Source organism: Pleurodeles waltl, chromosome 4_1 (assembly GCF_031143425.1).
Source record: "Pleurodeles waltl isolate 20211129_DDA chromosome 4_1, aPleWal1.hap1.20221129, whole genome shotgun sequence".
NCBI lineage: Eukaryota > Metazoa > Chordata > Amphibia > Caudata > Salamandridae > Pleurodeles > Pleurodeles waltl.
The window spans coordinates 917210907-917231255 of NC_090442.1; the positions used below are offsets into that span (position 1 = coordinate 917210907).

The 20349-nt window shown below is 43.0% G+C and overlaps 1 protein-coding gene across 1 annotated transcript in view; it reads right to left on the reverse strand.

Moving 5' to 3' along the window:
- FBXL13 (F-box and leucine rich repeat protein 13) overlaps nt 1-20349 on the reverse strand; it is a 1108093-nt gene that overhangs the window by 950510 nt on the left and 137234 nt on the right. The window contains exons 5-7 of the mRNA XM_069229683.1: nt 13900-14054; nt 8107-8216; nt 1544-1651 (exon numbers count right to left, since the gene is read on the reverse strand). Coding sequence (XP_069085784.1) covers nt 1544-1651; nt 8107-8216; nt 13900-14054 — 373 coding nt within the window. The remainder of the gene's footprint in view (nt 1-1543; nt 1652-8106; nt 8217-13899; nt 14055-20349) is intronic.

Below are 20349 nucleotides of genomic sequence, written 5' to 3' on the forward strand. Positions count from 1 at the left end.
AACAATGACTTACCAAACTTGCGATTTAAAAGCACCTGCTGAAAAGTTCCTTGTGTTTCCAGCCTTCAGGCAACAAAATAAAATCTCAAGATACCTCTTGTGATTAATGTTCCTGCTAGGGAGAGAGATTTTGTCTAGAGGCAGCTTTGACTCACCATAAAGTAGAGCAGAGGGTTAATATGCCTGCTGCAAAGAAGAGAACTATATTTTATGTTGATAGAGTGGATTAGTAAAGCCAGCCTTTGCAAGCGCTCTAAAAGAAATCTATGTATGTGAAAGAGGAGCTATGGAGAGATGAGGGGCACATTTGCCGGGTGGTAGTGAGGTAATCTGAGGAGGTGGTCATGGGGTAAGGGGGCGCTAAAAAAGATTGTCGCTCAGGGCGCCACCAGCGCTAAAGCCGGACCTGTGTATACACAATACAATGTCAGCAGTGACATAAAAAGCCAGCATTTCCAACCCACAGAGGGGGGGCAAAGATGAAGATCATACAACCACGTGCATGGGGATAAGTCCTCAGAGCCAGCGCTAGCAGGCTTTTCCCTACTGGGATCTTCACACTCCAAGTACCAGGGCAAGGTAAACTCATTAAGGGCTGATAACATTCCTTTTGGGTGCTCCTTGGGGAGGTTGCTGGAGCACACTGTACAGCCTGCGAGCTGAAGTTTAAAACGGTTATGAAGGAGGCACTGCATTTGTACAGTTTTCATAATTAACAAACCACTGTATTTTCTGTAAGGTTACGATCCCTTTCTTAACAAGAGCTTTGCAAGCTAAGACTTTACTATATCTATTTAATAAAAATACATACTATGCTGTATAATTTGCCTTTCGTTATATGTACAATATAATCTACCTTTCCTTGCCTGAAAATATAGTCATCCCTGCTACATAATTAGGTCCACCGTTGCCATATGATCTGAGAGGCTATTTACACACAAAAGGGACGCATGAGAACTTAGAAACGTGGAAGCAAAGAGGAGGAACATACGTTTCTGAACATAGCAGTGAGCAGGGAGAGAAGAGAGCTAATATTTTGGAGAGACAATCTGTTAAGGATTCAAGGCCGAGAGAGAGCTAAGATGGGATGGAAGAGGAAATGGAGTGCGAACAACATTGTGAGAATCTTGTACCAAAGACTGAGAATGTTCTCCACGACGAAAATGGTTTTATGGCCAAACAGCTCATGATTCCCCGAAGGAAGAAATGTCCATATAAGACTGGAATATATGGACAAAGACAACCTTGTCAAAGTGTGTCCTTGTTTCGTGTGTTTATGTTGTTTCTGAACTTCATTATTTTCTTTCTTCCGTCTGTTTGCGACTATAGACAGTAGCCAGAGTGGATTCGTTTTATAGCACGTTACTAACTCACTCTGGCATGCCATAGATACATAAGGTCTATTTGGAAAATGATTACTCTCAAAGCTTCCATCTCAACCTCTCAAATAATTAATGTTTATAAATGAGCAAACAGCTAAAGGCTTCACGTGTAGTCAGTGGTGGGTAAGAGCGGTTAATCTAGGACAGCACTCAATACTCACCCTCAACACTGCCTTCTGAGGCAACAGCGAGACTCCATCTTGGCCCTCTTGTGAATTAGGCGAAGAAGACAAATCGGTCCCATCTTCAAGTTCTCCTCTTTCCAAACGCTAAAAGAAAATGCAGAGGGATAAAGTGCGGGTACATGTGTTGAATTACACTTAGGCACTTACATGGGTCTAACACGAAGTCCTTCTGTGCGCTTTCAGTATTTTTTTTCAACCATGTTTATTAAGTTTTTTTTCAGCAGTTCACAATAGCGTTAATGTGAGGACGTATCTCCCTTATAATAGTGCACGTGGATTATAGCCTGTAAGTACTGTGTGGTTGTACCATTGTGAAAGTACATAATTACGAAACAATAAAAGAACTGTGAGCCTAGACCTATATAATGATCACAGTCAAAGTAGATATTGTGCAGCGATGCCTATGGCCGGCATAGCGGAGGGAAGGCAAGTGGCAGGCTTACCATGAACAAGTGGGCGTGGGGGCACAGTGGTGCATTATTCCGAAGCAGAGATAGGGTGGGCAGGCTCGGGGTTGGAAATCAGGGTGGTGTTTGTATTCTGGTCTGTGGGGGTCTAGCGTCGTCGCCTGGATCACCTTGAAATGTGAAGAGTTGGTCACCCCACTATCCTCTTATTTCTTCTCGGCAGGGTGAAGCGGACTCTGCCTTGGTCCACTGAATCATCATGTTCTGCCACTGCGTGGCTCCCGAAATATCAGGCCTTTGAATGTATCGTAGTTACTCATTCGGGGACCAACAAGGCCAGGTTAATAAAGCAGTTGGTTGCATCAACCGTCCTGTGACAATTATATAAGCTCAACTGGCCACGTAGTTGAGGTTATGCTGACGCGTCGTGCACGTGAGGGCTGAACAGACGAGTCTGTTCGGTCAATAAGTCAAATGGGATCAAGGCCCCACCGTGGAACAAATCGTCCAAGGTCCACACTCCCGAGGACTCCCAAGGTTGACAGCCAACTTAAGGGTGCATATGGATCGCAGGGGCATTTCTGGCACGTATGGGTGGTATGACGGAGGAGGCCCGCAGTGCTATGCGATAGCCCTCATATGCGACCCAGAGTAGGCTGTTAGGGGCTGGAGGTAGTGCTGACTTTGGGAGGAATAATTCTTGCGCGAGGCACAGCACTTTGGTCTCTTTCCCCACCCACACCTCCACTACATTATGGCTTGACATCCAGCAGGCTAGCCATTGAAGCTTTGCTGCTAAGTTATAGTGGTCGAATATTGGGGTCCCCAGCCCTCTATGGTCCGTCCGGAGCTGCAGTTTGGTCAGGGCCACTCTGCATCTCCCCCTGCTCCATATGAGATTGCCTAGTATTTTGTTCATTGTATGGAATTTACGTCAAAGAACAGTGACCGTCAGGTTGGTGAAGTGATATAATAGCCTTGGCAAGATCATTTTGGAAAGCGCAACAAAGCATATACTTTGAGGGGGAGGGAGGGTAGATTGCCTTCAAGAGGCTGCCGTCTATTAGGTCCCGGGCAGTATTGTAAATAATGATGTCCAGGTATCGAAGGGTGCGAGATTCCCATTTGATGTGTTTTTTCAATACTTAGATCACCAAGACTTAAATCCCTGATGCCTTCTGAAATGAAGGTGAACCCCAAGGCTCAGCCCCAGAAACACACACTGCATCCGCCCTCTGCAGCTGTTAATTTAGGTCACATACTTTAATGTTTTATACTATTAGATGCGTATAACAGATTGACCAGGGAAATACAATTAACTCTGTCTTTAGAAATTAAGCTTTTAGAGAGCATCTTTGGAAAGTCACAGAATACAGAAGGGCAACAAAATCTCGAACGCAAGCCTTAATTGGGAATATTGGAAATGTGCACCACCATTCAAAAGCTATAGAACTCTATGTGTACTCCTGAGGCCAGAGTGGAGGACGTAGGTGGAACGGCATTTCGCAATGACATTGGGTTCGTGGAGAGAGTGGAGGGGCAGTCTATGGAGCACATCCTGGAGTCTTGGATTACCACTAGACTGACACCCAATGGACTGTTGAAATTATCTTCTCTGGAGAGGATTCAAAGAGCCCTATGCCCCAGTTCAAAAAGGTGTCCCACATTTTAATAGCCACGTTGTAATACTATTCTTCAGCAGATGTGTGGAGTTACTACAGCTCAGGAGGGATGGTGGATCATGATGTTCCTGGACTAAACATAGTTCTGAAACAAGCAAAACTGTTTGACGCAGAACACGTAGGCTATGGGAATGCAGATTGAAGTACATGCTCCTATTCCCTATTAACCTGAACGCAATTAAGGATGGGGAACATGACCTTGTTATCTTATCTAAGACGGTATGGGACGAGTTGAAGGAATGAGAAAAGCCTGAGATGCGGGATAAGCACTGGAGAGTATGTGAGACTGGTCGGTCAATGACCCACAGAGGAGAGGCTATCAATATTGTGAAGGATGAAGCGCACACTTTGTGAGGACAATATTGACTGCTAAATAGAAGACTCTGCACTCTGGAAGAGGCGGCTGAGTGAACTAAGATCTCTTTATCTGATGGTATCAAACCCCATCTAAAATGCTGTGGATACTTCATTAATCATCCAGCACGATCTGGGAGGGTGGCTAGTGGGGAAAGACGAACTTTTTGGACACAAATCTCTGTAGCAGTAAAGCACTTACCATAAGTGCTGTCTTTGGTTTGGCGGTCCCTTTTTAGACCTGTGGGTGGGCGTGCAGAGCTGAGTGGCTTTCTCCCTGGTGCTGTTCATTTCTACTGTTCTATTTTGTTTGTGGAATTTCTCAGCAAGGGGGTAAGATAAATTGAAAGGCTGGGGATGGAAATCTCAGGAAGGTGACATACCTGTTGTAGCATTGGGGATGAGATATTTTAGGTGTATTCTTTGTTGGGGCAATATTACTGGGTTTCTTGGATGTTTTTATGAGGAATGGGGCCCCTTTTGAATGATAGCCGTTGAACCCTTGGTAAGGCGAATGTATCACTGCAGGATTTTATGAATGCGGTTGGTAGTAAGGATGATATCCTCGAATGTGAGGGGCCTTAGGACGATCTATGGTACTCTCCTACATAAGAAGGAATGTGATGGGGATGGTGTTCATCACGAAAAGCAACTGAATATTTCTGAACATGCTAAGATGAATCAATGGTAGAGGGGTCAGCTTTGCCTGTTTATTAATCAAATTACCATTTAGTGGCGATATGGCTCATACATGTTACACTTTAAAGGCGCGCATAGTCATTAACGATCAGGAAGGTAGATATGTTTTTGTTTACTGGTCTTAGATGAAAAAGAAATTCGCTGGTTAAATATGTATGCTCACAACGAGCTGAATGTGCAGTTGTTGAAAAGGTATCTGTGCATATAGAAAGGTGTCTCTTGTGGACTGGTGATTTTGATTGCATATTAGACCCCTTAGTGGACTGAAGGTCTGTGGGGAGTCACTAAGGCTACAGTACCTAGATCTTGGGGTGAGGTAAGGCAGCAAGCAGTTTTGCTTGATGTCTACAGGCAGAAGCATCCCACTGCTAGTGCCTATTCTTTCTACTCTACTCCACATGGGTCTCATAGCAGACATGATTGCTTCTTAGTAAGTGATGGGATTATTGCCACAAATAAACGGTGTGAATTTTTAATCAGATGTGTGTGTAATAAATCCACTCTCTGAATGGAATACTCTTGGGGAGACCAAGAAAGAGTCCCCGCATGGTGTATTTGATCAGAACTATCAATGGGTACTGAATTCTAATCAGACCTTTTAGCATGAGAGCCAGGCATAATGCACTGTCGATTGAGGTATGGCATATTTATGAGCAGTGAAGAGGGAGATATTGAAGGTGGTAATTTGAGGCCATTGTAGGAGTAAAGTACGTGGGGTGCAAATGTTACTGCACAAGGAGGAGAAGGATGTTGAATAAGACGTGAGCTGCTTTAAGGCTTGCCGAAAAAGTTCCACAGAGCATGGGGGTATACACAGAAAACAGGAAATGGGGAATGGTGTATGATAGAATGGATCCAGTTATCCAAACAGAGAGAGACAAGGCCAGCAGAATGCTTTTGTGGATGACATGTCTGTGGATGAGGGCCTCCCACAGATAGAGTATCTTGCATTTGAAAGGTGTCAAGGATGTGGATGTTGTTACATAGGAAAGTATAATTGATGTGTTTCAGCAGTGAATGCCCACCTTTACTCAAAATCAGAGTAAAGTATGGAAAGGAGTACTTGGAAGCTGCAACATTTTTCGCCTTACTGTGGAGAAGTGTGAAACTTTAGAGAGGCCTCTGACTACGGAGAGATATTGCAAAGTATTATAAATATGAATACTATAAAGAAAGACAGGCACAGATGTAGTTTATTAACAACTATGCTGGGCTACTACCAGAGAGACTTTTTGAAGTGTACGAGGACACAGTGAATAGGGGTGTTTTGCTGTTTTCCATGAGAGAGACGCTAATTAAGAGTGATGAGTAAGGCAGGTAGAGGCAAATGGGTTGTATGTCCTGTGGCCACTGTCAATTATCAATGTAGTGGTAACAATACAGGATCCAGACTGCGCATGGTTATTCAGGCTCTGGTACACCCGGACTACTCGGGTTTTGTGCCTGGTAGAAAAACAGTGGTGAATATCAGAAGGTGGAAAAATGGGAAAACAGGTTTGGAGGCAGAGGAAAGGGGAATATGCATTGGCTTCTTTAGACCTGGAGAAGGCCTTCGCAATTGTGGGAAGGCAGGCTCTGTTCATAGCCTTGGGTTGTTATAGTTTTGGTCCACACATTATGATCTGAAATGGGCTGCTTTGCTTTGTGTTAGGGCTAAGACTGGGGCCATAATTTCCCATAGGTTGACATCAGCATGTGTTGCCAGTCAGGGGAGACCGCTCTTACCACCCGAGGTGCCACGATGAACAGCTGGGGGCACCACCCATTTAGTGTAATTATATGTTGATAACACCTTGTTTTACCTAAGAAACACTGTGCGATTGACCCAGTGCTACAGTATCAACTGTGAAGGCTTGCCAGCCTGTGAGGCTTTGCCACAAACTGTTAGAACTTGGGATCATTATCAATAGAGGTGCCAGTGCACAGAGATCCTGTTGCAGATTTTAGGATTTAGCATGGACCTAGCAATAAGATGTACTCAAGTATTTTGGCATACAGAAGCCAAGATGTCCTGAATCTTAATCTTTGGTCATGGGGGAACTGCTAAATTCTGGGACATTTTGGGTGAAATTACCACTTTTATCATTAGAACGCGTGGCGTTGGTCAAAATGATATTGTTCACCAAATTATTTTGATGTGTCGAGTGATTGTGAAATATTAGGAGGAGGCGATGAAGTCGCTCTCTGGAGTAGTGCGCAACACTGGAAAAACGTGGAGCATTGTATATTGGGATTATATAGGGAAAGTGAGATTGAAGTATAATTTGCACATGTACATGTTAATGAACGATGGGCAAATAGATGCATGTTGGCTAGCTATAGCGGGTCCACCTATAGATAAGTGAAGCAGGGTTGCTGGCATGGACTAAGGCCAGGCTAGCAGCATATTTAAAGTCGAGGTTGTTCTCAAGGTGAATCAAGTTATTGATACATGACCTGCTGCACTCCCCATATGCCCTGCCACCTTATCCTTAGGAGATATATTGTTATGAGAACACTGTATACGATCATGTGCGAGACTAGATATGCTGCACATCTGACATTGTGGTGGAAGACACAATCCTATTATAGCAGGGAACTGCTAATGGTGTTTACGATACCTATCGCCTGCATATGAAACGTGGTTATCTATTCACTTGGAGCAATGTGGCGCTATGAGATTGTATTTGCACAATGATTTTTATGAAAATAATACAAAATAAAGACAACTTGTCACAGTGCATGGGAGAGACAATTTTCACTTACATCACTAAAAGCAATTATCGGTTCCTGTAACCAGCTTACCACTTTGTTTCGGGTACACACCACACTCTGGCTTAGTCTTAAGAGTGCATGCACAAACACACAAAAATTACTGCAAGTGTTTACACTAGATTTTTGTACATTCTCTTGTCACTGCACTTAATGCTTAATGAAGATGTGGCTACAAGTCCCTTACATAGGTGCTGAAGAGTCCAAGATCTTTGGACGTGATTTCAAAATATTATGGCCTCACATCGCTTGTGGTTGCAGTCAGGTCTAAGTTTCAATCTGAGACACGGTGACTTTAAGACGCGGCTGCCATTCTTGCCCTCCAGTTGAATCTCTTTTCAAGCAGTGTGTGTATTGCCAGTTTATATACAGTTAACATTTTACTGCACTTAAAAAAAGGCTTTGTTAATGGAAAATCTCTCTTTGGTTTACATTCTGAGTACAGCAATGGCAGTGTTAATGAGGTATTTTTAGATGGTGAAGCTGAGATCACCATCTTAAACACCTTTACAATGGAAGGAGCTCAGCAGTCAGATGGGAAGGTCCCGATGGAAACGATTTTAGTAGTAGTTTACGTTACAGCCTGCTAGAAGGGATGGGTTTACATATGGCGTCCCCTTAAAATTATGTCATATAGTTCCAGTACCTCAAAATACTCTCTTGTCTTTTTGGAGTCCTGAGCGTCCACGTGCCAGGCTTTAAGAATGCGCTTCAGTAGAGCTTCATTGAAAGCCTTTTGGATCTTCATTGCTGCCACTAGGAAGAAAACATGAGTTTTTGAAGGTTATCAATATGTTTACATCATCCCAACTGTACATTGCATCCTTAATGTGAATCTATTTTGGGGAAAAACGCATTTGTTATGTTCCTGTTGAGACGGGTGAAACTGAATTCTTTTGTGAAATTTCATGAAAATTTTACAAAATTATTGGAATCTTACTTTCGGCATCTTTAGTTAATTGGCATAACCAGCATTCAAAAATCATACATCACACCATCAATATACTGGTTAGGGAAGAAAATGTCTCTGCAATGTGTTCTACTCTTAAACTAGTTGCCCGCAAGAAATAATAGTGGAAATTTCTGCACCAGTTAAATTTCACAAAACTCACATAATTTTCCATGATTTTGTTAGTGTAAAAAAATCCAACTGGGCCTTGTTATCTTGTGCAGATTTTGTATAGTGTAACATTTCCCAAATTCTTAGCTTAATTTACAGGGATGTGGGGGAAGCACTCTCACAACTGGAGCCTTTATTAGGTCTGATGTTAGACAAGAGCTTTGGTTTGAAAAAAAAGTATACACATAGTATACTTATAAGTCTTTAAGCCAGCTCTCTTCATCCTTTGGTCTGTCAGTGTGTCCTTCACATTTTTTTAAGCCAACCACAGCATACAGCAGATGCAAAGGGGCAGCCCAATTCAGATATTGGCTTATCTTTCTGTGAGTGACAGCATTCTGCTCTTCCATAATATGCACTTACACACAACAAGTAGTTCCTTTGTACAATTTTCCCAAAACATTCACAGGCATTGGAAAAAGCAAACACTGACAGCCATGCCTATTCGATAAGCCAATGCTTGTTTATTATTGTAATTTGTCACATATTGATCATATGTGTCACTACAGTGCATTCCTCTTCAAGATATTCACCTTTACTCCAATGCTGTCACTTTAATATTTAAAAAGTTATCTGTGTTTTAATGTCTTTCCCTCTTGTCAGAACAGCCCGTCTTGTAAAATGGGTAAGGATGGAACTTAACATCCTTTCTTTCATTGTAGAGTAAAATGCCTTTGCACTGCCTAAGTGCACTCCTACTGACCCCTAAACTGAAATTTGCTAGGGTATGTAGTCAAAGGGTAATTTACAATGTATATGAAATAGGAATACACTCACACCAGGCTTAAAGGTTAGTTTAAAAAAAATGTTTATTATAAGGTTAAGAACTCAAAACGCTAGTATAAAATGTTGGTCCACTGCCGCTTGAGTAGATTTTCTACTTGAGCTGCAGCTTTCTCGATGCTAACAGTAGCAACTTTCCATGTTGAGAAATCTCACCAGGAGGTGTGCTAGTGTCCAAAAATCACATTGGGGGCACAAATTCTAGCTTGTGGGCACCAATTTAATGTTCAGTCAATCAATCAAACATTTATGGAGCGCTGGAAATCACCCGTGATCTGTTCGGTTGGTGGAAGGTGAGGTGTTTGTCGATGTAGGCTGGTCCTTCGTTGTGCAGGGCCTTGTAGGTGTGTGTCAGCATCTTGAACGGGCATCTCTCCTAAATCGGGAGCCATTGTAGTTTCTTGAGATGGAGTGTGACGTGGGTCCTTCTGGGGAGATCGAGTATGAGTTTTGCCACTGAGTTCTGTACCGTCTCGAGTCTATTCAGGAGGTGTGCAGGATTCCTACATAGGGCGTTTCCTTATTCCAGTCTGCTGGTGATGAGGGCCTGCATGATGGTCCTTCTGGTGTTTGCTGGGAGCCACTTGAAGATCCTGCGGTGCATGAGAAGGGTGTGGAAGCAGGCGGATGAGACTATGTCAACTTGTTTCATCACTGATAGCTTACTATCCAGGATGATGTTGAGGGTGCTGGTGTGTCGGGGCAGTGGTGTGCTGAGCTCCACAGGCCACTATGTGTTGGTGGAAGGATCTTTGGACAGTGAAAGGATGAGCTGTGTGTCGCCAGTGTAGGAGATGATGTTGAGTTCGTGTGATTTGATGGTGACAGCTGGGGGGTCATGTGGGTGTTTTGAACAGGGTCGAGCTCAGGGACAATCCTTGGGGAACTCCACAGATGATCTTCTTGAGCTCTGAGACAAACGTGGGAGACAGATCCTTTAGGTTCTGCTGGTGAGGTACGAGCAAATCCACCTGAGGGCATTTCCATGAATCCCGATGTGGTGGAGTCTGTTGATCAGAATGTGGTGGGAAACAGTGTCAAATGTGGCAGACAGGTCAAGGAGGTCTGTTTCCCCACGGTCCAAGAGGTCTCCAATGTCATCTGTGACTGCAATCAGGGCTGTCTGGTTAGCTCAAAATCCAGATTGGAAGGGGTCTAGGAGGTTGTGGTCTCCTAGGTGTTGTGTAAGTTTCTGGTTGATCGCTTTCTTGAGGACGTTTGCTGGATAGGGGAGCAGAGAGATGTGCCGGTAATTCGGCTCAGTCGTGGGATGGGTTTTTCAGGAGGGGCCTCACTTCAGTGCATTTTCCAGTCTTCAGGAAAGAAGGTCGTGGTGATGGAAGAATTCAGGACCTTCCTGAGCTCACTGCCGAGTGTCTTGCTTCCGAGGTTGAAGACATGGTGGGGGCAAGAGTCCGTGGGTGCTCCTGAGTGCACTATGGAGTTCATGATGGAGATAATGTCTTGTGTGGCGACAATTCCCAGTGGGTGAGAAGTTGTTCGGGGTTTGTGTTTGTGGGTGTGAGCTGGTTGATGCTGTCTGCAGTGGAGGGTTGGCATTCAAAGTTTTCGTAGATGGCTGAGATCTCGTCATGGAAGAAGTCTGCAAGGTTGTCGCAGAGTTCTTGGGAGGGAGTGATATCGTTGTCGATGGCTTCGGGATTGGTGAACGCCTTCATGGTGATGAAAAGTTCTTAGCTGTGGTTTGTGCTGGCTTTGATGTGGTCTGCTAGTGCGTTCTACTTGGTTTCTTCAGAAGTTGTCGGTAGTTGCATTTGGTGGAGTGCAGTTCCTCTGTGAACAAGCTCGCTCTTATGCTTTGTTATCTGACCTTGGCTGTCATGGCGGGGACAATGGCATTGGCGCATTCTGTGATCCAGTTGGAGAAGCTCTTTGCTGATTGTTCAAGGTTGTGTGTAGAATCTGGGAGCAGAGAATGTTGTTCCACTGGTATCCTGATACCTTTTTCCATTCTCTTTTCATGGATCTGGGAGGCACAGTGCTGGGGTAGGTGGGTCCTGAGATAGTGAAGTGTACAGTGTGGTGGTCGGACCAAGTGAGCGGTGTGGTGTGGATGTACCTGGATCTGGCACTGAAGGTGAAGATGGGATCGATCATATGTAGTGCAATGTAGATAGGTTTGGTGAAGATCTGCTTGTGGCCACTGTTGCTCATGCTTTCCAGGAGGTCAGTGGAGTTGGTGTAGCTGGGGTCATCGAGGCAGAAGTTGAGGTCCCTTAGGAATATGTAGTGATGGGAGTAGACTGCATGCAGGGCGATGAGTTCTGGGATGATGTTGCAGAAGCTGGGGCATGGTCCTGGTGGTCTGTAGGCAAGGGTGCCTCTGATGGTGCTTTTTCTGTCTGTGTGGAGTTGGAAGTAGAGGTGTTTCATTACCAGTGTCGGGTTGTCAGGGGATGTCGTTCAGTGGATGGTGTCCCTGTAGATGATTGTGATTCCGCCTTTGTGCTTGTCGGTTCAGTCCCAGTGCATTATCTTGGGGCCTTCATGGATGGCGGTGGTGATGTCTGGTGCGGAGGCAGGGTACAGCCAGGTTTCTGTGAGGGAAGTGACATCCGGGGTGAGGGAGGAGATCGTGTCCCAGACCTTGGTGGTGTGTTTACAGAGTGAACATGCATTGAGTAGGATGCACTGGAGTTGTGTTGTGGTTGTCTTTGTCAATGAGGCTGCAGTGTCGGCAGAATGATAGTCATCTGGTGGTACATGGGAATGTGCAGTAGCAGTGGTTGTTGGTGTGTCTGAGGACTAGGGCTCAGAGGTCAGTGGTGGTGTATCTTCGTGGGGTGGAAGAGCCAAGGCTCCTGGCGCTTGGCTCGGTCCTAGAGCAGATGTATGCAGACAGGCTTACTTTTGGAGTGCCGCGCTGCAGCCTCCATTAAGTAGGTTGGCAATGCTGGCAAGCCATGTGCGGGGAAAAACCTCCACCATGGGCAGTTGGTCGAGTTTTGCCAGAACTTTGCACTCCAAGCAGATCGCGGGGTGGGCAAAACTCTGCAACCTCCGCTGGCAGAGTGGAATTTTTTGCCCACCTCTAGCCGTAGCCTCAGCTGCACTTTAAAAAAAAAAAAATTGACTTACGTTTTTTGGTAGAACCACAGCCTCAAGACAGCCCCGGAAAGCCCAAACTCTGTATTGAATAAAATTCCAATGAAGCTGCATTTAAACGGTCCTTCAATACCCACTGACAAGGCACTGAAGCACATTAACTGACAGAGAGCACACTATACTACAGAAAGCTAGAGTGCTTGGTTGGAAGAGTGTTGAATTACAGTGTGGCCTAAGGAGTAAGCAGTTGACTGACTTGACTGACTACTGTGGTTCTCTCATCCTGATATAGGTTTTTGTACCTCAGTGTGTTATGAAGGGAAGGAGAGTGAAGCACAGAAAACATCCACTTTACATTCTTTAATTGCTGTTTTTGGTTATTAGGATCTCTATAAAGTCCACTCAAGAGCAAAAGAGGAGCTAAGAGTTTTACTACGAAGTAAAGAAATGAAAAAGTCCCTCTTCAGGTTCTGCAGTGTATTGTAAATTTGCGAGGCTGCAGCCAAATATGAACTTCCTTGCATATTTTAGAAAAGCATGCTTGAAAAACCCACACCTAATGAATTTGTCAATGGCTAACACACCTATTATGTCAAGATTCATTATCAAACAAAAACAATGAGGCAATAGAAAACAAAGCAATTAGGCAATTTCATACCCAGTCCTGCACAACTGTGGAAATCAGGGACCAGATGCAAAAAGAGACCATTTGCAAAAAAGTGGTCACAAACTGCACCCTGACTTTTTGTGAACCAATCCATGTACTAAAGGGTCCGTTTGTGAAATCATTTTTTTTACACGTCGCAGAACGACGTTCCTAATGAAGATTATTCACGCAGGATGCAATTTGCAGCTCACTGTGATTGCCTACTAAAACAGGGATGGTGGCCTGCAAGGGACAGCAGACCACCATCCGTGTGTTTGCTTTTCCAAAAGGAAAACATTTTTTTTTTTTAAGTCTGTGTTCCTTAAAAGAACTAGTGTTGCTTAAAAAAAAGAAAAACTATTTTGAAAAACATTGGTGGGAGCAAGTAGTGGTCCACTGCACCACTGCCAATTCCTCCAGAGACTATCAACTCTATTCCCAAGAGGGAAGGGTCCTTTAAGTATCAGTTACCACCTCCTTTGATGAGTTGGTAACTGGCCAATGGTTTACAAATGAAACTGTGGTAGCAACCCACTGCCACATACCATAACAAATCGCAATTTGGAAGGAACCCCCATTTCATACCCCATCCAAATTATGATTCGGTATGGGTCTCAAAGACCAGTTTACAAGTCTGAAAAAAGTTTACAATTCGTAAAATGTATTTTGAAACTAACAAAGTTTTCACTGTCCAAAACCCAGTGATTTTACGAATTGCAGGGCTTACGATCGCAAAATCCTTTAGTACACCTACCCAATGTCGCACAGCTAGTCTTCTTCCTTGTAGGCCACAGATGATGATGTAAAGAGTCTATAAAACTTACGAGTATGTTGTCGTTTTCGAAAATGCACCCAGTTATTCCAGCTATGAAGGATTGTTTTCAATTTCCGGGTACAAAAATGATGTTCTGCGCGTTGCATCTTGCGCTGGTACTCTGCTCTGCAAGTCTTCCTCAAAAAGCGATAACGTAGCCAGGCCCTGCAAGCGAAAGGGGGTGTGAATTATTTATGGGTAGAGAAGGAAAACCGGGCATGCAAGGTGCCCAAGCGACAAAAGGATGCAACGCGATAGGAAGCAGATGGCAGACGACAATCGGTCGGAGAATAGAGAAACAACGTCATCCTTGAGAAATTAGAGAGAGTCACCACAAGGTCACTTTTAAGGTTTTGAAGGTCCATCTTCCAGCACAGCAATATCAGAGGCTCTACACCACATGAACAATGAATCCATCTAGTAAATGAATTACTGTGTGGTTGTGGTTCTGTATTGCCTGACTCCCAGTGGGGGTGTGCCATCACATGTCGGACTGCTGAAGAAGTAAACCTGGTCGTAGGCAGGTGTATTACAACCTATGGGTTAGAGAACGAAGCCAGGCGGGACACAGAGAAGAGTTGAGGTGGGAGACAGTGTGGATGGGATAGAGAACGAACGCCTCTGCAGTAAGTGGGAAGTGGCGGACCACTGACAGAGAGATAAAGAGAGAGAGAGCGAGAGAGAACCAGCGAGCAGAAAAAGGGGAAAGGAGGACAGTGTCAAAAACTGAGACAATAGAGAGTCAGACAGAGAAACAGTCACAGACATAGTGAGTGAGAGAGAAGCACATAGAAAAATAGAATAGCAATCCTTGGAAAAGTGAACAAATCTGGTCCTAATGCACCAACAAATGCAAACACAGATTCACAAATAGTGTTTGGAAGCATTGCAGGCACAACAGATTAAGCAGGTGCCCTGTTGTGCCTGGTCCTCCGACCGCAGACAAGGCCATTGTGGACCCTAAAGCTTTAAAACCAGGTACTACCCCTTTGGGCTACCCTTCCAAGAGCACTAAAACACATTACTTCACCTTACATCTACATTCCCCAAACATTAAAAACTCCATAAAACCCCTTAACGCTACCCTTTCCTGAACCATACAACCCCCTTACTGTTCTTTAATGCTACCCATCCCTGAAAACTCCTTGACTATGTCTTAACACTACCCTTCCCTGAACTCTACAGACCCCTTATTACCCATTAACACTACCCAGGCTTGAACCTTAAGAACCCCTTGCTACCATTTAACACTACTTTTCCCTAAACCCTTACTACCCCTCCATGCTACCCACCCCTGAACCCTTAAAAACTCTTATTACTCTTTAACACTACCCTGAGTCCTAAAAACCCGCACTACCTTTAACTACACCCCTCCCTGAATCAGAAAGCCTTACTACCCCTAATGCTTCCATCCTTGAACCCAAAAACCTCTTAGTACTCCTTAACACTACCTTTTCATTAATTCTAATAACTCCTTACTACACCATAACGCTACCGTTTTCTGAACCCTAAGGCCCCTCACTACCCATCAATACTACTCTTCCCTGAGCCCTACAAACCCATTAATGGTAAATTTTCCTGAATACCACACAACCCTTACTATCTTTTAATCCTTGGATGCTGAAAACCTTAACTATTCCTTAACAGTCCCTTCTCTGAACCCTAAAAGTTCCTTGCTATCACTTAACAGTGATCTTTCCTGAGTCCTAAAAACCTTACTACACCCTTAATGCTGACTCATACAACTTATAACCCACCCATCCCTGAACCCTAAAACCCATTACTACCCCTACCCCTCCCTAAACCCTACAAACTCTTAGAACCCATTAATGTTACCCATCCTCTAACTCTAAAGACCGCTGCTACCCTTCCTTGAACCCTAAAAACCCCTTACCACCTCTAATGCTCCCATCCCTGAACCCTAAAAATCCCTTACTAACTTTTAATGCTGCCCTTCCCTAAAAGCTGAAAACCTGTTGCTACCACTTAAGTTTACCTTTCCCTGCACTCTAAGAACCCCTTACTACCCCTTAGCGCTACCTTTTACCTGAACACTAAAATCCTATTACTACCACTTAACGTTACCTTCCTTCTGCTATCTACCTCTACAAACCCCTAAATGCTCCACTTAAAATTATTAACTAAATTAACTTTTGGGAGTCAAGGAGATTTAAGAAAGTCAATCCAGCCCATAAATCTTAAATCTATGATTTAGAAACTAAAACATCATTCTCTGAATGAGTGTCATGTTAAGGTATCTTTTAAGCTTATAATGAAAAGTGAAAGATGGAGGTGGCTAGAACTTCAAATCAACACAACACTCCTGACTGCCCTCCTCCCATCTGTGTTGTTGCCATAGAAGAACACACACCATAATTATCGACTTATCTATAAGAAACAATTAGCTAGCTAGGTAAAGAGCTCGGGCAACCTGATACACAAATGATTACATCTCTTAGAGGGAAGGACCTTTTCTGTGGAAGCATACTACTTCTGCACAGTCATAAAAATGTATGCCTGACCACTAACATGTGGGTGGAACCAAGGTCCCGCTCTGTAGTACTTTAGAAAGTAATTTTTTTGGTTGATCCCACAAGGTAAATGCGACAGCTGTGTGTGAAACCAGACCGAACGAGCTAGTTCAATAGAGTGAGTGAGTGTGGGCAGATAGCGGAATAATGCGCAAGATAGAGACGGAGGTAACAAGTGAGAGAAAAATCAGGTGAAGGCAACACAAAATAAAGTTATAGAGATGCAAAGCTGCTACAATATTTGCAGGCAAAGCTCGGTACCATTACATGGAAGATCCCTAAAGCATGGGTGACCCAGCAGAACAAGAGAAGGGCTAGATTCATGCCATAATTTCAAGATATCAATATAAAATGTATTTACTTACATTAAATTAAAATTCTGCTCTTTACGTTGCCAGTTGTTATCCTGAAAATTCGGCACTGTCCTGGCTTTCGCAAACCTATGTTAGACACCCTTGACCTACTCCTATTGGTGCAATTTTTAAGCTTCCAAAGGACAAATCCCATTGTTTCCCTACACTGCCCAACAAAGCTTTTTCTCCACAGCATAGCATGTCCATAATCGTAAGTACTTTGTGTTTGAGTGGCTAACTTTGCATAACACAACTTCTTCCATGTTCATAATGTCCTTCTGTCCAACGACCAGCATTCCTGCTTTACAACATCAAAGGTGGAATCACAACCAGTTGGGGATATCATCCCGTACCCTCTGACTTACCAGAGACCCCTAGTCTAAACGGTTAATTTGAGCTTTGAGTACTTCCTAAGCGTAATGTATCTGCCATGAGGTTCTCAGGAAAGTTATTACCCATTAAAAGTCGCTATTCACTAATGTCCAGCCCGGTGGAAGATGTATTTGCAGGCATGACTGAAATATAGTAACATTTGAACCTCTTTTAATTACTCTTTCATAAGAGCATCTCACAGAAAATAATTTACAGTCAGGATTATGGATCGCCATACACGGTCCTCCCATGAGTAAGTGTTCCACAAGGCATCTAGATATCAGGACCATGTCTTGAAAGTGGTGGTGTGCTGCACTGGCAGGCAGAGAGGTGTTTTTATAGACTTTAAAACGTAATCTTATTATTTCAAACCCACAATTGATGCATCCTATCATTTCACGATTTTTTTTAAATATAGGTTCCTACTTTTTTGACAGCTGTCCATTTGTTATGTTCAGAACTCTAACTGTGACTTGGTTAGTGCTTCAACAGCTACGGAGTAGTTCACCTTAAGGTAGATTTCAAGATACTGGTCAATTAGTGGCAGAACATGATGCTGGCTTGAGTGAAAAGGGCAAGATCTTCACACACAATCACCTCAAAAAACAGAACCATATGTTGTGTAGTAATTGGGTTCGATAAAGATGAGAATGTTTTTTTTTTTTTACAGGTACTTGTTAGGGCAAAAATAATAGGATTTACCTTTAATTTTTATGCTGATGTCAAATATTCTGTAACCACTTGTAGTATTATAGAGACTGTGTGCCAGCGTTTTAATCTCATTATCGTCAGCATGGATTTTATATGTAAATCGGTATGGTTCATGCAGGATTGATGACCTTAATTTGAACTCAGTAAGGTAACCGAGATGCTGAAAAGAGACGGCTTGCACTTTTGGGGCTAAAAATCGAATCCCGCTCATTTTTTATGAAGGTCATCGAAAAAGATCTAATTTCTTTTAATTTTCCTAACACTGGACAGTCTAAACAGAAGAGGATAATTGCCAGCTGCATAAAAGGTAGCAAGTAGGCTAGCAAAACTACTAGTGTTTCCCGACTTTCATCCATTTAGCAGAATACAACTTTAACTAGAAATGGACACTTCATAAATTCCAAATATGGGGCCACCTCAACTGGACAAAGCAGATCAACTTTTTACTGACTTTATTTCTTACTGGAATACCCAATTTAAAAACAACAGGAAAGACAAAGACTACATTTCAGTACCAACCTGAAGAATGTAATGCTTGAGCACAGGAAACTTTAAACCTTTGCATTACAGTTCAGACAAATGAGGTGCCTGCTAAGTTAAGAGTACACTGGGTCACAAAAGATACCCTGGTCATTTAAGGAGAGTAGCTACCATCTCCCAGCGTGCATTGTTCTGGCAGATTGCCTCACAGTTCTTTTGAAAGGCCATCTCTCAATTGTTAGAGAATGATTACTGTTACAACTATTCACATCTGGGGAAAGGAATGGCCGTGTATGACTTCAGTGAGGATTCCTATGAGGCACAACAAGGATTAAAAAGAGGTACAGGTACGTAACAGCTCCTACTATATTGTAGAATCATCACTGATAGTCACAAATGTAGAATAGAACAGCAACCTTATTCCTCAAAGCAGAAGTCAATAATATGCAGCAATCAATGCAAGTGTAGAAGCAGGGCAATGTCATCCAAACAGGTTCTTCAATGCTGCCTGGCCAGCCACAGAATCAAACATGGCATCTTCAGCCATGCAGTAATGTTTAGTGAAAGTATGAGTGGATTACCATGTGGCTGCTTTACCAATATCTTTTAGAGGATCATTTCTCACCCAAGCAGCAGTAGTCTCTTTACCTCCTGTGGAAAGTGTATTTGGTCTACAAGGCAGTGATTTGTTAGCCTGTTGATAACATTAGAAACTATCCATCTAACTATACTTTTCTAAGTAGACGCCGTCCCAGTACGGAGAGGTCCAAACTGACAAAAAAATGGTATTAGTTTTACATACAAACAGATTGGGAGGAATATAAGATCTGGTTGGAATCTAGGTTGTCATGCAGGACTGAACCAAAACTAACCTCGAGTCTCTGTAAATCCTGGGAAATGCATAAACTTCTCCTCCTTTTCCCCTCTAGCAGTAAGTGTTTCAGCACTGGTATTTCTCATATGAGCAAGAGACAGGTAAAGACAAAAAAAACATGCACTATGGTCCCATAAAGTTGTTGTCCTTGTGGATGGAAACGTTAGAAAATGATTTATAATTTATATTTAACGTTTTCCTAATAGGGTCTTTACGTTGCGACTTCCTCCTATTTTATGCATTCTCTTTTATTCTGTGAGACTGACCCTTACTTTATGTTTTTAATTATCTATGTTTGTGCTTCAAATAGGACAACAGTATACTTTGGCCAGCTTTCCACATTTCTATTTGAGCTTGGTGGATTCAATGCAACTGAAAGTGCATTAAGGATGAGGAGTTATGAAGATATGGATGTTTACTTAGGACTCTTATTACTCACGTGGCAGTGCTTTTTGTTTGAATGAACGTCATGCTTTGATGCTCAAGTGCGTTTGTATAATTAATTTTGTTTCAGTACCTACGCAAAAATTACTCTGCCCATGCTGAAGCTACTAGAGTTAATTATACTCATTTGATATTGGGTGAATTAAGTTTAGATTTCTCACTAAAGTTTAAGTTAAAATGTCATCACAATCTATTTAGAAAACATGAAATCGAAGTTGGACATACAAGATGAGTTTCGTATCATCATGTTTAAGAAACATATGCCTTACAGAATTAAGGGAAGAATTCGTGCATAAAGATTATTGTAGAAATATGATATCAGGTTAGTCATGCAGAACCTTCTTCAAATAGTCAGAATATGGGAAATTGCCCATCTATCAGCCTAAAGAAGGGAAGTACGAAAGGAAACGCTATCAAAACATACTCAGTCTTGTTCAAAAGAAAGAAAAGTACCACAAATTAGGGGAGGTGGGAGAGCCACTGAAAGCTTGAGCGAGGCTAAAGCAGAGGCCCTGCTCTCGGGCCCTCGAGCCCAAAACCGAGTCAAGTTTTCATGCTGTTTCTATCATCCACATTCCAATCACATGCGTAGGAATTAATAACAAAGCATTAACGTTTATGTAAAACAGGACTGGGAAACAGATGTGCTTGTAGCGGCTGAACTGCACTATGTGAAACTAAAACACTAGGATCAA